We start from the raw sequence: 13,761 nt of genomic DNA, 5'->3' as shown, positions 1-13,761 counted from the left end.
TATTTAATTAAAAGTGTGATTAAGTTTAGCTTATTAATTTGAAAATAATTCCTTTCCTTTTTTGAGGAAATAAATAAATAAATCATTTCCTACGTAGTCACTTTAAAAGAATTTTTATCACTAATTAAGTTACTGATGATTAGGTGACCTCCTCCGCGTTGTCGACAACCTATCCTCATTCATAAAATGTTTTAAAAAAATATTGCCAGAGAACTAAATTAAAATGTAAAGATAGTGTAATATTTTTTACACATCATCCAATTATAGTCATAATATTAAAAATGATTGAATTTTGTTTTAAATATTTTAAAAATTATTTCTAACTTATATTTTTTAAATTAGTTGATTGTATATATTTTTAGGGGTTGTGTTGTTTGGTGTGATTTTAACTTAAAATTAATCCAAATCAAATGAGAAAATTAGGTGTGATTCAATTTAGTTTGATTCAAATTATTTATAAAATATGAATCAAATTAAATAAATCTTTTATGGTGTTTGCCGTTTAAAAATTCTGTTAGTAAGTACTAAAAAAATACATAAATTTTTTTTTATTAATTGGATAAAATTTGAATAAATTCAACAATCAACATGTAAATGAAAAAAAATTGAATTTAAAGTAAAATAGTAATTGTTTTCAAGTTAAATAATATTTAAATAATAATTATTCAACTTAAATAATAAATCATTCAACTTAAAAGTAAAAAAATATATATATAATACTTGCTTCTAAGTTTCAACAAGTAAACTTAAAATAAAAAAGTAAAACAACATTCATAATGCATGTTTCCAACCATAAAAATTTAGAAAGTAGATATCCAAGAACGCACAAAACACTAATTGTAATAATAGTTTATAGGGATGTTTATGGTATAAACTCTTTCATATTTAAATTCATTTTGAAAGGAACATAGAAAATGCAAAGTTTAATCATTAAGAAACCATTTGTTTGTAGAGAAATAGAATAGAAAATGAAAAAAAAGAGTAAAATAAATAATAAAATATAATGAAACTCACATTTTTATACTTTATTTTAATTTAAAATTTTGATTTCAATCCATTCTAATTTCATTTATTTTCACTCAACGGAACGAACCCTAATAGAATCAAAGATCAGGAAAATAAGTTTAGGGGGAAAACAAATTTACTAATGGAATCTAATAATAGCTCGCATTCGAACGGCGGAGAATTGAGAAACAAAAAGAATAACGGTGGAGAATTCCGCTATAAATGAAATTCTTGGTTTCAAGTCATAATACCAAAAATACCTTCTCTAAAAAAATACCAAAGGCACATTTTCTCTCTCTTGAAAAGTTATAGATTATTTAATGAAGTGACTCAAAACACTACACACAAAGTAATATAGTTTTCTCCTGTTCAATGACTCATAAAATTTACTTATATTAAAAATAAGAATATTTTTTAAAATTTTTTAATTTGGCATTTTCATGTTCTCTCTGTATTCTTTTATGTGCATTTTACACACTACCTCTATAACTAACCCAAAAAAACTTCTCTTAACTATTTAAATTTCTCAAACTATCCTCTAATTTTCATTTATAAGCTGGATCTTTTATCTCTTTCAATCTATCCCTTTTTTATTTCAATCTTTAAACTAAATTTTAATAGTTTCATAAAAAAAAATTTGCATTTAAAAAAATCTTACATCACAATTTAAATAGTTGATTATAAATTTAAAATATAATTTATATATTTAAAGATAGAGGATTTACAAATTATTGAAACTGGTGGTTGTAAACTATCCATCTTGAGTAATGAGATATGTGACGAGAAAGGGGAAAACAAATAAAAATTTAAGGAATCAAATTGTAAAAGCTATTATTAATATATATTTTGTATGTTTTTCTATTAGAGGAGATATTATATATAAATATTTGTGTGCGCATTCTTATTGAATATGAAAAACAATTGAGAAAAAGAATGAATAATAATTTTGAAAAATTAATATAAATTATTGACAAATTTAACGTGATTAGTTAAATTATTTTTTTTAAAAGAATGTGAATTTATTGAAAGGTCTTACATATAAGAACGTAAATAATATTTATTATTAAGGCAAAAAAGAAATTTGCATAAAATAAATGGGGCAAAATTAAGTGTTTGACATCCATAGCCAGTACTCATTCCATTTTATTACAACGAAATTCTATTAAATGTGTACTAAGTTTTAATAAATAATAAATACACGAAACAATGATGATTTTACTCAACTAAAAACCACCATTAACTTCCATGAATCACAATACAATTTTCAAAAAAAAAAGAAGGAAGAAATAGAAAATAACTGGATATTCTTAAAAAGTTCTTGTTTTGAGAGATAAACATATAATTTTTTCCCTCTAATTTATTATTTTAATTCGATATGATCCTTTATTTTTTTAAATTCAATTTAATCCTTTAATTTTTAAAAAGAATTCAATCTGTGTTCACGTGACAAAGGGTTAATGAGGTGACTCTCTTATACAATGGTCACATGAACTCTAAACTTAACAACGGCAAATACCAAATTGAATCCTTTTAAAAAATTAGAAAATCAAATTGAACAAAAGAATCAAATCAAACCTCTAATAAATTAGAGAGAAAAAAACACTAATTTAACCAAACATCAACGCATGCAAATAACGCATAAGCTCTCAGAAAGTGAATAAATAACTTATCAAAGAATACAGAAATATGATATTTAATTTCTAGTTCTGTCCGAGTATCAGATCAGAGTATTGTACAATGAGGAGATTTTATGGTACTAAACAAGGTACACTACTTTTGTACCTTGTTTCAAATGGGTGAGTGGTGTAGTGAACAAATTAAATGAATTGAAAGCAAAAATCGAGGTGGGAAAGAGATGATGTTGGAGACAAATATAGAACACGCCCTTACCCTATCCCTTCTAAGCTTTAAGACAATGATCATCATTCTAGCAAAAGACGCTGTGGTTGAAATAACCAAAAGCCAGAAAGGTGATAGAAAATATCAGAGAATTCTTCTCTGTACTTGGGACCAAATTATCGGTACTATTCATTTAGCTTACAGTTTTGAAGATAGGGATGATTGTACTTGACATACTTGGTCCAGTAAGACCGATACTTTGTCATGGCAATTTCTAACCATGGCTTCATATTACCATTGTAGTGTACAACTGCTGCATTCTCAATCTCTGATCGATCCAAACTTGGATTATAACCCAAACCAAGTACATGCCATGATTTATCTAGTGGATGTGTCAACCCATAGAACGTTATTAGCCCCGGAGGTAACGTCCCCAGCTTCCACAGCACCCTGTCTTCATTCTAGAATCAAACATAACAAACAAGTCAGTGAAAAATCACCATACCTGCATTCTATTTGTGTGAGAATAGACAATTGATGTAAACCAATGCTTCGTTCCTTTGCTTACCATATTCTGCCACTTGTGATATATGCCGGTGATATCCTTCTTTTTCCACACCTTCAGATCAAACATGTTCATCCCGTATGCCCAACCACAAGCATTTGGATCAAAATTTCTTGCGATGTGAGGATTTGAAAAGTTAAGGTACTTGTCAAATCGGTGAAAGCTTTGACCACAAGTTTCAACAGCACCATTTACTTTCCCATTAAGATCCACAGCCCATAATCCAGTCAAATCCTTCTGAACAACAATGTCATCATCAAGAAATAAGATTTTATCCAATTTTGGATAAACCTGTGGAAGATAGAATCTCAGATGGTTGAGCATTGAGAGATATTTCGGATTTCTATACTTCAGATTGGAAGCCCCGGAAGAAAGTGAGTTTGGATGGCCTGCCTTGAAATAAAACTCTTTCAATGTAGCAGATTCAAGCTGCCGCAAGACAGGGCAGTAGGATGAGTTCAACCACTTATAATCATCAACGTTTTCAACATGGATTGTAGCTTTTCCAGGAGGGTTTAAAAGAAACCACATGCTCATGGCTCCAAAATTTAGTTTATCAGTAACAAGGTGAAAAACATTCTTCGATGGATCCTGCAACATTGAAGACAGAAACTAAGTTATGAGGCCTGGTTTTAATAATATAATTTACTAAATCATAGATACACTTTCACATGCACGATATGTTGACCATGGTCAAGGCACCCTTATTTGCAATCTATAAAAGGAAACAATGAACTTGCACACAAATACTGGTATGGTTAAAAAGACAGCCCAAGTCACCTTAGCATTCATAATAGTTGAGTTGACAACAACAGATGCAGCCAAGACATTATCTGAGAACAGTGCGTAGTGATAAAGACTGGGATTCTCCAAATTCTCACTCCCAGGGAACTTTCTCTTTTCAGGAGGAAGGAGATAGTAATCTATGGTAAGGCGCATAGATAAACAATGAATTCCATTTGGTATGGTCTTGGCAGCCAACTGACTGAGGAATGTGCTCTGTTTCTTCAAACTCCTAACTTGATCATCAGCTGTCTGTAGCATTGCTCTTAGTTTTCCAGTGACCAATTTGCAGTCATACAATTGCTCTCTTGCTTTTGATAGAACTTGACCCATAGCCTTTATTTTCCCATGTGTACTAGAGATAATTAGACACTCAACCAATTAAGTCAGCAAATTCAAAGGGATTAAAGTGAAGATAAATATACTCCATAAAAAAATTACACATGGCTTCAGACCTGTGATGTAGATCCGCATCAGAAACTGCATCACCTAAAGCACGTTGACTCTCTTTGAGCCGGGAAATTAGTTCTTCATGCAGTTCAACCTTGTTCTTCAACTTTGCAATGCTTATATATACCCTAGCCATAATGATCTGGTCTCGCATCAACCGAACAGTAGAATCGCCATTTTCATTCTCAAATTCTTTCCTCCAAATGTTGTATTTACCTATAATGGCTGACTCAACAGATTTTGAGCGTTCAATAGCTGTATTTTCGACTCTTACAGCTACTTCATTATCCTTTTTTACCAACTCAGCAGCACGCTTTTCCCGCCTTTTCTCTATTAAATGCTGCAAAAATTAATTATAAAGAACATGAAACAAGTTTTATGTCATCTTTTATCCCAAAATATTTATAATGTGAGTACAAAATTATAAAATTCCAAGTTCCAACATTTGTTATTGTGATCTTAATAAATTGTTATTTCTTGCTAAACAAATTTTAAGCCATTCAAGCTGGAAAAATCACATTTTCCTTGCAAATAAATAAAAACAAGGGGAAAATCAGGTAGAGTACATATCCACTGTGCAAACTAACATTAACCTACGGTGTATCCAAGTAAAGTGCACGTGAGTTCAAAGAAGAAAAATATCAAAGAATGATGCTGACCCTTCGGGTTTGCTGTGCGGAACTATCAGTCCACTGAGAAGGATTATCTGCATAAAGAAAAAAAATAATTAGAGATTAAATTAAGTACCAGCATAGGCATATTAAATGATAGGGTATGATACCACCTGAAGATCTACCTTCCTTCACCTCTGGCTTTTCTTGTCTAACATGTGTTGTTTGTTGGTTTAGCTTTAACAAAAAAAATTAAAACATTGATAACATTTAGCATCTACATAACAAAATATGTCTTCAATTTTTTAAAATTACCAATTAAAAGTTCCATGCAGAATTGCAGAAGCACATAATTCTTCCAAACCTCATGTTCAGCGTTTGAATTTCCTAATCCAACTCTCCATGAAGCAGACAAATTTTTTCTGAAATTGTCAAGACTGAAAGGCCCCAAATCATTTGTGCTGGATACAATAACATCAAGAACCTAGAGTATAATATTTATCAGAAAACCAATAAGTGACACTGAAATAGAAGTGATAAACATGGAAGAAAAGACCAAACTTTATAAGCATTTGCTTGCCTCTTCTGAAAAAAGTGATTTAAGGTCCTGCAAAGCCTGCCATTCTCTCCATTTGCGAACCTGTAGCAGCCAAACAATTTATTTTAAGGCAGACAAGAAAAAGCTAGAAGCTTTATCAAGTATTTGTCATATAACAGTAACAATAATGCAAAAAACAGGCTACCTGTTTACTTGGAACAGCTGAAATATAATCTTGATCTGCACAACCCATTGAAAGTAGTAAGACTAACTTGAACTGATGAAGATGGCCATTTAAAGAAATTCGTAGAGATGTTATTAAGAACTTAATCTCTTCCTATCATTCTATGTATTAAAGTGAATCAGCAAAATGAAGCTAAAAAAATTTGCATTTCTTATCCACAAACAATCAATATAGATACAAGTATAATATATGATCAGATACAGCCATATGGGACAAGACAATTTTTGAAAGTCTAAGAAATGAGTAGGACCAAGTAATAAAAATCAGATATTACATAATAATCATATATTTATGAATTGTTAAAGTTAAAAAGATTGAGTATTGAATTTCACACAAACCCAATGTGAGGAGTGAAGACTTAGTATGGGAGTATAGTAAAAAAAGGTCCATACATTTTTGACACAACAACCCAACTTATATACCCTTTTCTTTTCTTCATCCCATTCAATATGGGACTTTATCTTCCAACAGAGAGAAAGGAGAGAAGATAAACCAGTATAAATTTACAAGTACCTGTATTATTCAGGCCATGTTTGCTAGGGAGGAGAGAAATAGAGAAGAGATGAGGAGAGAGAAAGAGAGACAAGTGGAAATAGGTGAGAAATAGTACAGTGGGTCCCAACATTTTAAAAGTTATTTCCACCTTATTTCTCCTCCTCCAAACATCACAAATTAATTCTATCTTCTCCTCCTATTTCCCTCCAACCAAACAAGGGGTCAGTGTTTTGGGTTACAACATGTTTACCCACTATCCATTATATAAGCTATCTAAATCTTATCTAAAAGATAAAAACAAACTAATATTATCTAAAAAATAAACAACATATCTAATAAAAACCAACACACATATCCAGCTTGTTACACATGTAAGTTATCCTAGGAAGTATTACTCCTTTCTTGGTTTTCAGGGACAACTCCTTAAAGTTTTCTTTAGCATTTCCTAAATTTTCCAACCACTCCATCCCCAACACCACATCTTCACCTTCTAAGGGAAACACAAAATTCCTCTTCAATCAGTTGTTGAAACTGCAACTCCAGTCTAGTCTCCCTACAAACTCCACTTGATTTTATCCTCTGCCCTCTTCCTACCTTAACCTAAAAGGATATAGTAGACTCTGTTTGCAGCCATAACAGTTTCCTAGAAATTAAATTATGGGAAGCTACACTGTCAATTAGTACCAAAACCATCCTCTTTGCCATTTCACCCCTCACCGTGAAGGACTTTTTGAGGTCAAAGCTGCCATACAAAGCAAAGTTAACTTCTTCAGTTGTCCTTCCCAAATAATTTCCTCTTCCTCATCTACCGACTACCATTTCCCATGGCTTCACAGGCTCAACTTCCTCCAACATCAAGATCTTTGAGGTTCTTGTTTTTAAACACATAGGAGACAACTTTTCATCATATGCAAAACACAATCCTTTCATCCTTTTCTTCTGAATCTCGTCTAGTGAGTAGTGACTATTGTTTGAAACAGGTATTTTGTTGCTTGGCCTGGTCCTTGATGTTGCCATCTCTATTGGATCCCACATTTCCTTCCATGGTGCCCCAATCCCCTTCTTCAAGCATCCAACTTTGAAAACCTCCTATGCCCTGATTATTGGGAAGAGCCCTATTTTTATTTTCCCCCATCCTTCTTGATAGAAATCTTGATTCTTTCATCTATCAGGCATTCAGGCATAAGCAAAGACAAATCCATTATGTATTTCAATGTCCTTAATCAATGACCCTCACGTCTGCCCATAATTTCAACCCTCAACACACTGAAGAAAATTCCACCTAGGTATTTCAACTCTCCCCATGTCAAATTTTCAATGTAAGACTCCCACCACTGCAACCAGGATAGAGCTTTTCTCTCCACTACCCTTAACATTGCTTCCAACTTCTTGTCTTCATCCATGCCTTTCACCTTAAAATAGTGTTTCATTGTTCCCACCCAAACAAGGTGTGTCCTCCCCAAATAAAATCAGTAGCTTCACCCTTTATTGTCTCTCATCGTCAACCAAGACTAGGCCTTTACATGAAGGTTCCACTACTTTTGCCATTGGGGTTGTCTTCATAACAGCCCAATAACTCAACCATTAGTAAACTACTTGCAGTGATTCATTGGTGTGCTGCAAGCCATTTTCCGCCACCTCAATTCATGACTCCGTTCTCTTAAACCATGAAATCTTGCCTTGGATCAGAATGTGCTTTAATGCCAATTGATATACTCAACTACCTCAATTCATGACTCCATTCTCTTAACCATGAAATCTTGCCTTGGATCAGAACGTGCATTGATGCCAATTGATATACTCAACTGGGATTTGGAGAAGAAACAAGAAAAAGTTGCAAGAAGGACAAAAACAAGACACAACTTCAAAGAACCTTCCAACCAGAGTCTAAACACTGACATTGACACCGTACGCACTAGTAAAGTTCACTACTCCGAGAAAACTAGGTGCCTTCCACTGCCATATGAAACAAAAATCTAGAAACCCAAAAGCAACAAAAACGGAAACCCATTCAAAACATGTTTGGTAATACATTTAATTGCATGTTTGGTGTGGTTTTCTGCATCTAGACAAATTTTTAACAAACTTAGCATGGTTTCCTGCATTACAGATGGGTGTCCAATCACACACTACACTTTCAGAAATCCCATTCAAACGCATGTCCAACCAATAACATTCACAACATATCTGTATTTAATTGCATGTTCGGCATGATTTCCCGCATCCAGACAAAAGCTTTCAGTTGTAGCTTCCATATTTTAACAAATTTAGCGCAGTTTTCTGCGTTACAGACGTGTATCCAACAAATTCCATTCTCAGCATGTCTGGTTAAGCATTTAATTGCATGTTTGACGTGGCTTTCTGCGTCTAGACAAAAGCTATCAGTTGTAGCATCCATACATTTTAAAATTTAACTAAATTTTCTGCATTACTGACGTGTGTCCATCAAATTTGATTCACAACATATCTTGTTAAGCATTTGACTGCATGTTTGACGCAGCTTTCTACATCTAGACAAAAGCTATCAGCTGTAGCATCTACACATTTAACAAATTTAACTAAATTTTCTGTGTTTCAGATGCGAGTCAAAACACATGCTAACACTCTACCCTACAAGGTTACAACTATGGGAAACACTTCACACTCTCACAAATCCCTCACCGGCTACACTTTCAGATATCAAATTCAAACGTGTGTCCAACCAATTCCATTCACAGCACGTCTGGTTAAGCAATTAATAGCACGTTCGGCAAGGTTTTCTGAATCTAGACAAAAAGCTATATCAGTTGTAGCATCTACACATTTCACAAATTCAACGTAATTTTCTGCGTTGTTACAGATATGCGTGTCCAAACACACTCACACTCACATTCTCACAAATCCCTCTCCCTCTCCCTTTCACCTTGCCCCTTCCAATTTAAGTTAACACTTCACCTCCACTACAACTACGGAAAACAAACACTTCACATCCCAACTAAAACCCGAATTAAACCAAAAACATAATAATAAATGAATAAACAGACTCTTAACAACCAAAAACCGTTCACGAACACTAAACTAACCACCGATACTCTATCACCAGCGAGATCTTCAAATTCAAAATGCACGAAGCGAAAATCAACAACAACAACAAAAAAAAAAGCAGAAACAGTGCGAGAGAAAACTAACCCGGGGCGGCGTAGAGCCTCCGGGAGAGGAAGAAAAAAAACGGCGCGAGAACGCAGAGGAGGACGAAACCGAGAAGAGGAAAACACGAAGCCTTGCCTCTGTTCTTCCTCTGCGTCATTGCGGATCGGAGAATCAACACAAACAAACCTGCAAAAATAAATAATAAAAAAAAAAAAAACCGAAGTAAGAAAGAGTGAAAAATAAACATTCGGAGAGAGAGAGAGAGAGAGAGTGAAATCGAACTTGGATCTGATCGGAGAGTGAGCTAGCGAGGGTTCACGGCGCAATGCATCAGCACAAGCAACAGACTGAGTGGTGAAGTTCGTTCGGACGCTACTGAACCGACACAAAAAGCAATGTGTGTGTGAGAGTGAGAGAGAGAAAATCAACGTGTGATATCGAGGAGAGTGAATGCTGGTGAATTGGTGATGGTAACTTTCTTCTCTTTCTCTTTCTCTTTCTCTTTATTTTCTTTTTCTTCTTTCTGTTTTTTCTATCGCTTTCTTTCGTGTTTTCTTGGCTATGGGACCATTATTTATAATATATAATTTTTTGAATTTATTTTTCTTTTTTCTCTGTTGTTGGGGGTTAGCGTTCAGATAACGGCGCCGATGGTGGAAACGACGTCGTTGTCGGTGCCAGGTAACAAAACAGATTATAAAATTCAGATCAAATCACTTCAATTTAGTTTATTTGACGAGGTGGAAGGGTTGTTGATGTTCAAAACAGATATTTAAAAATTCTGATAAGCTATCATCTAACATTCAACAATAACATCTTTAAAAAAAAAAAGTTAACATTTTCCCTCTCAATTTATCATTTTTAATATTTTGATATTTTTTTAAAGAAAATTATTAATAATAAAAAATAACATTATATCAAAATATAAATCATTTATTATAAATTTAAGACATTATTTATATATTCAAAATACTTAGTTGACAAATTTTAATTATAATATAATTCATTACTTATGAATTTTAGTTGCGTAAAACGAATATTTATTTTGTGCAATTCACAAGGTAAAATACTAATTTTAACATATAAATTATATTTATGTTACATAACTTATATTATTGTTTTTTTTAATTATCATCCAAACCAAATAAAAAATAACAATTAATCATTTATTTTAAAAGATATTAAAATTTAATTTAAAACTAAAGATATTGAAAACGGTGGATTGAAAAAGATAAGTGGTTGAGAAAAAGATTCTAAAATTACTTTAGTTGAAGAGAAATGTCTAATGATGAGATTGATACGTGTGAATTGTGATAAATTTAGTTAAAGTTGAAACAAGTAAGGCTTATTTTTCAGTTTTTGAAAGTAATGTTTGTTTAATATCTATAAAAAATTTAGATGATATAACCTTATCAAGTTAAGATTTTAAAAGTGAAAGATAATAAGGAGAAAAAAGATAATGAAAGAGATTCCAAGTCCTTTTCACAGTCACCGTAAACGAAAGAAAACTATGCTCAATAGTGTGCATCTAACCCTCGCTAATTAGTCAAATTAGGGGGTAGATGGAAAAACCTACATTTCATCTAGTTTAGGTAATTATGCTAAATATACTAAAAACTCGATACCACTTTGCTTATTAGATTTATTACCATTGAATCACGAAACCAATGATTCTCACCCATAAACATCATCCTTTCCTTTTATCTTGAGGTGAACAAAAGAACCAGGAAGGGACCGTGATAAAAAATATAGGCATTAGAAATCTTCAATCTATCATTTTTGCAACCAGAGAAACTGGACCTCTTTTTAGTTCATGTAAACATTAACAGCTAAACATTTCCACGATTACAGTCTTCTTAACTCTAAAATAAGTGTTTCAAGGCCTTCAAACATAACCAGCCACATGCAAGTATCCATAATAAACTACAGAATAGCCACATCCAAGTAGTCACCGATCTGCACATTTACGAACTGGGTCAGCAACAGAATTTGTGAAAAGATCAAGCATAAATTCGAGAAAAGAAGAAAAAAAATCTTTTACTTCAAAACCAAGTTCGGCTAAAGCCTTGCCATCATCTAATCTTCCATTTCCATAAGATAATGTCTTGCCCACCTTCATGAACAAAAGTAGAAAATACAAAATATGAGATTGATAATTGATTCAATATGAAGGCCATTACTCATAATAACAACAGTCAGTTAAAACTTAAAACTATTAGTGCTTGTTTGGCAACGGGGATTGAGCAAGGAATTGACCCAATTATATTCATACATCCACAACAAGCTCAAAGAATTATAAGGTAGCTAAAGTAATTTCCAATTAACACCACCCTAAAAAGAGAATGCCTTAAGATTTGGAAAAGAAAACAGTAAAACATTTTAAATTTTGCATAGTTATTCTTTTAACATTCTAACTATTTTATCCCTTCAACATTCATAGTTAGCAAGTTGGATAGCTGCTGGACATTTAGAGAATTTTTCACATCACATGTGCAAAAGCCATGGGTTGCCTGAACCACAATGGCATTCCTACAGCACCTTTGAAAACACACAAACAAGCAACAAGTCCTAAGACAATTGAGTCTACACATATATTACAATTTGCTTGCATTGAAATACTAATATATTAACCTAGACACCACATTTGACCTGTGCCCTATTCCACTGGGAGGATAAAAAAAAGACTAGTCAAGTTCAGAATTCCACTTCATAACATATCAGGAATTCAGGTTTCATCAAGGTTTTAAAAAACAGTCCACAACTGCAATTGCAGCCACGATTATCAGGGTTTTTTGGTCTCTCCACAACTACACTGCAATATCAAAGATTGCAACAAAACTGCAACAGCGACCGTGAATGCAATTTAAAAAACTTGAGCTTTATGTGTCCACACTCATGGGTAGCAACTGTAGTAGTTACTTCACAATCAAAGCAATAGGCATCATCCTCAAACTTGGATACATAATCATAGTATATTATTATTGTTATTATTATTATTATTATTATGCATACAAAGCCAGGGAAAAAAAAACAAAAAAAGTGATGGCAACAAACCCTAAGCAGAGAGAGAAGATCGATTACCTCTTGAACTTTGAAACGGCCGTTTTTGTCGGGGAATACAAAGGCGAAGGAGAGTTTGGCGTTTCTTCTCCTTGCAGCCGGAGCAACTTCTTTGACCTTCGCAAAACACAGTGAGTGAGTGAACCATAAGCATAAAGGGCAATAAAGGAAGGAAAAAAATGGAGTGAAGAACGAAACATTAGGTCAAATTGAGAAATTACAAGATCGGTGAGTTCTCGGAGAGTAGCGTCCTTCCAGGTGTAAATCTGAACCTCGTCTTTGGGCTCTTTGCCTCTGACGGCAAAGTCTTCCATGGAATGGTGACTCCCAATCTTAGTGAACACTCGCAGCAGTAACGGACATGTCTGAAAGAAACAAAAGGAAGGAAGACTTTTTATTTATTTTTATCCAAAAATATTAGTTTGTTAGGTTTTCTTAGCAGAAAAATCGAACCTTTTTCCTCTTCGCATCTCTCTCCTGAAGAAGAAGAAGAAGGAAGAGTGAGTACCTTTTCGCGATCGACGGGTTCGAGGCGAGGGCGAGAGGGGGGAGGAGGCGGAGGGCCTCTTGGCGGCGGCGGCAACGCTCTTCCACCTTGTCGTTTTCCTCCGTCGCTCATCTTTTTTCTCTTCTTCTTTTTCCGACACAGTGAATGGTTTGTGCCGCAACTCAAATACTCTCAAATGAAATCATATTACTATCTTTCTTTCTTCCCTTTTGGGCCTCCTCTCTCTCTCTAGCCCCTATTGTGGGTTGCTATTGGCACCCCCCATGGCATTCGTGTTATTTTGTTTGACACAAATGTCTATCACCGGAAATTTACTTATTTTCGTTGTGTAGTAGGGTGTACATATACTATGAAAACATGTTTCGGTTATGTATTATGATTTCACACCTCTTTTTTACATTATGAAAACTTATTTTCACTGTATAATTGGACAAAATTTGAATTGTGAAATTTTGTATTTACTTTGTTTTAGGCTAAATTGAAATTTTAATTCCCTTCAACTCTTAGGCTTCCATTTTATTTTCTAAATTTTGA

At 33.5% G+C, this 13,761-nt stretch overlaps 2 protein-coding genes across 3 annotated transcripts; both read right to left on the bottom strand.

The window, feature by feature from the left end:
• Positions 1 to 2,651: 2,651 nt before the first annotated feature.
• On the bottom strand, positions 2,652 to 10,209 carry LOC114405824 (polygalacturonate 4-alpha-galacturonosyltransferase-like). Of its 2 annotated transcripts, none has more exons than XM_028368328.1 (11): positions 9,942 to 10,209; positions 9,699 to 9,845; positions 5,997 to 6,031; positions 5,834 to 5,893; positions 5,618 to 5,737; positions 5,427 to 5,490; positions 5,302 to 5,348; positions 4,648 to 4,982; positions 4,190 to 4,547; positions 3,413 to 4,000; positions 2,652 to 3,305 (listed from the first exon to the last, which is right to left on the bottom strand). In XM_028368328.1, the coding sequence occupies exons 2-11, from the start codon at positions 9,814 to 9,816 to the stop codon at positions 3,030 to 3,032; spliced, it is 2,001 nt and encodes a 666-aa protein (XP_028224129.1). In that variant the 5' UTR covers positions 9,817 to 9,845; positions 9,942 to 10,209; the 3' UTR covers positions 2,652 to 3,029. The 2 variants fall into 2 exon arrangements, with proteins under 2 accessions (XP_028224129.1, XP_028224130.1); XM_028368329.1 differs by having other exon boundaries at positions 9,699 to 9,841.
• Positions 10,210 to 11,380: 1,171 nt separating this feature from the next.
• On the bottom strand, positions 11,381 to 13,402 carry LOC114405823 (histone deacetylase complex subunit SAP18). Its single transcript, XM_028368327.1, has 5 exons — positions 13,228 to 13,402; positions 12,941 to 13,084; positions 12,741 to 12,836; positions 11,701 to 11,772; positions 11,381 to 11,615 (listed from the first exon to the last, which is right to left on the bottom strand). Exons 1-5 carry the CDS (start codon positions 13,336 to 13,338, stop codon positions 11,583 to 11,585), a joined length of 456 nt encoding a protein of 151 aa, XP_028224128.1. The 5' UTR covers positions 13,339 to 13,402; the 3' UTR covers positions 11,381 to 11,582.
• Between the last annotated feature and the right edge of the window lie 359 nt (positions 13,403 to 13,761).

This window comes from Glycine soja, chromosome 3 (assembly GCF_004193775.1).
Source record: "Glycine soja cultivar W05 chromosome 3, ASM419377v2, whole genome shotgun sequence".
NCBI lineage: Eukaryota > Viridiplantae > Streptophyta > Magnoliopsida > Fabales > Fabaceae > Glycine > Glycine soja.
Note: the sequence above shows the minus strand (reverse complement) of the source record. Positions and strands in the feature narration are given on the sequence as shown.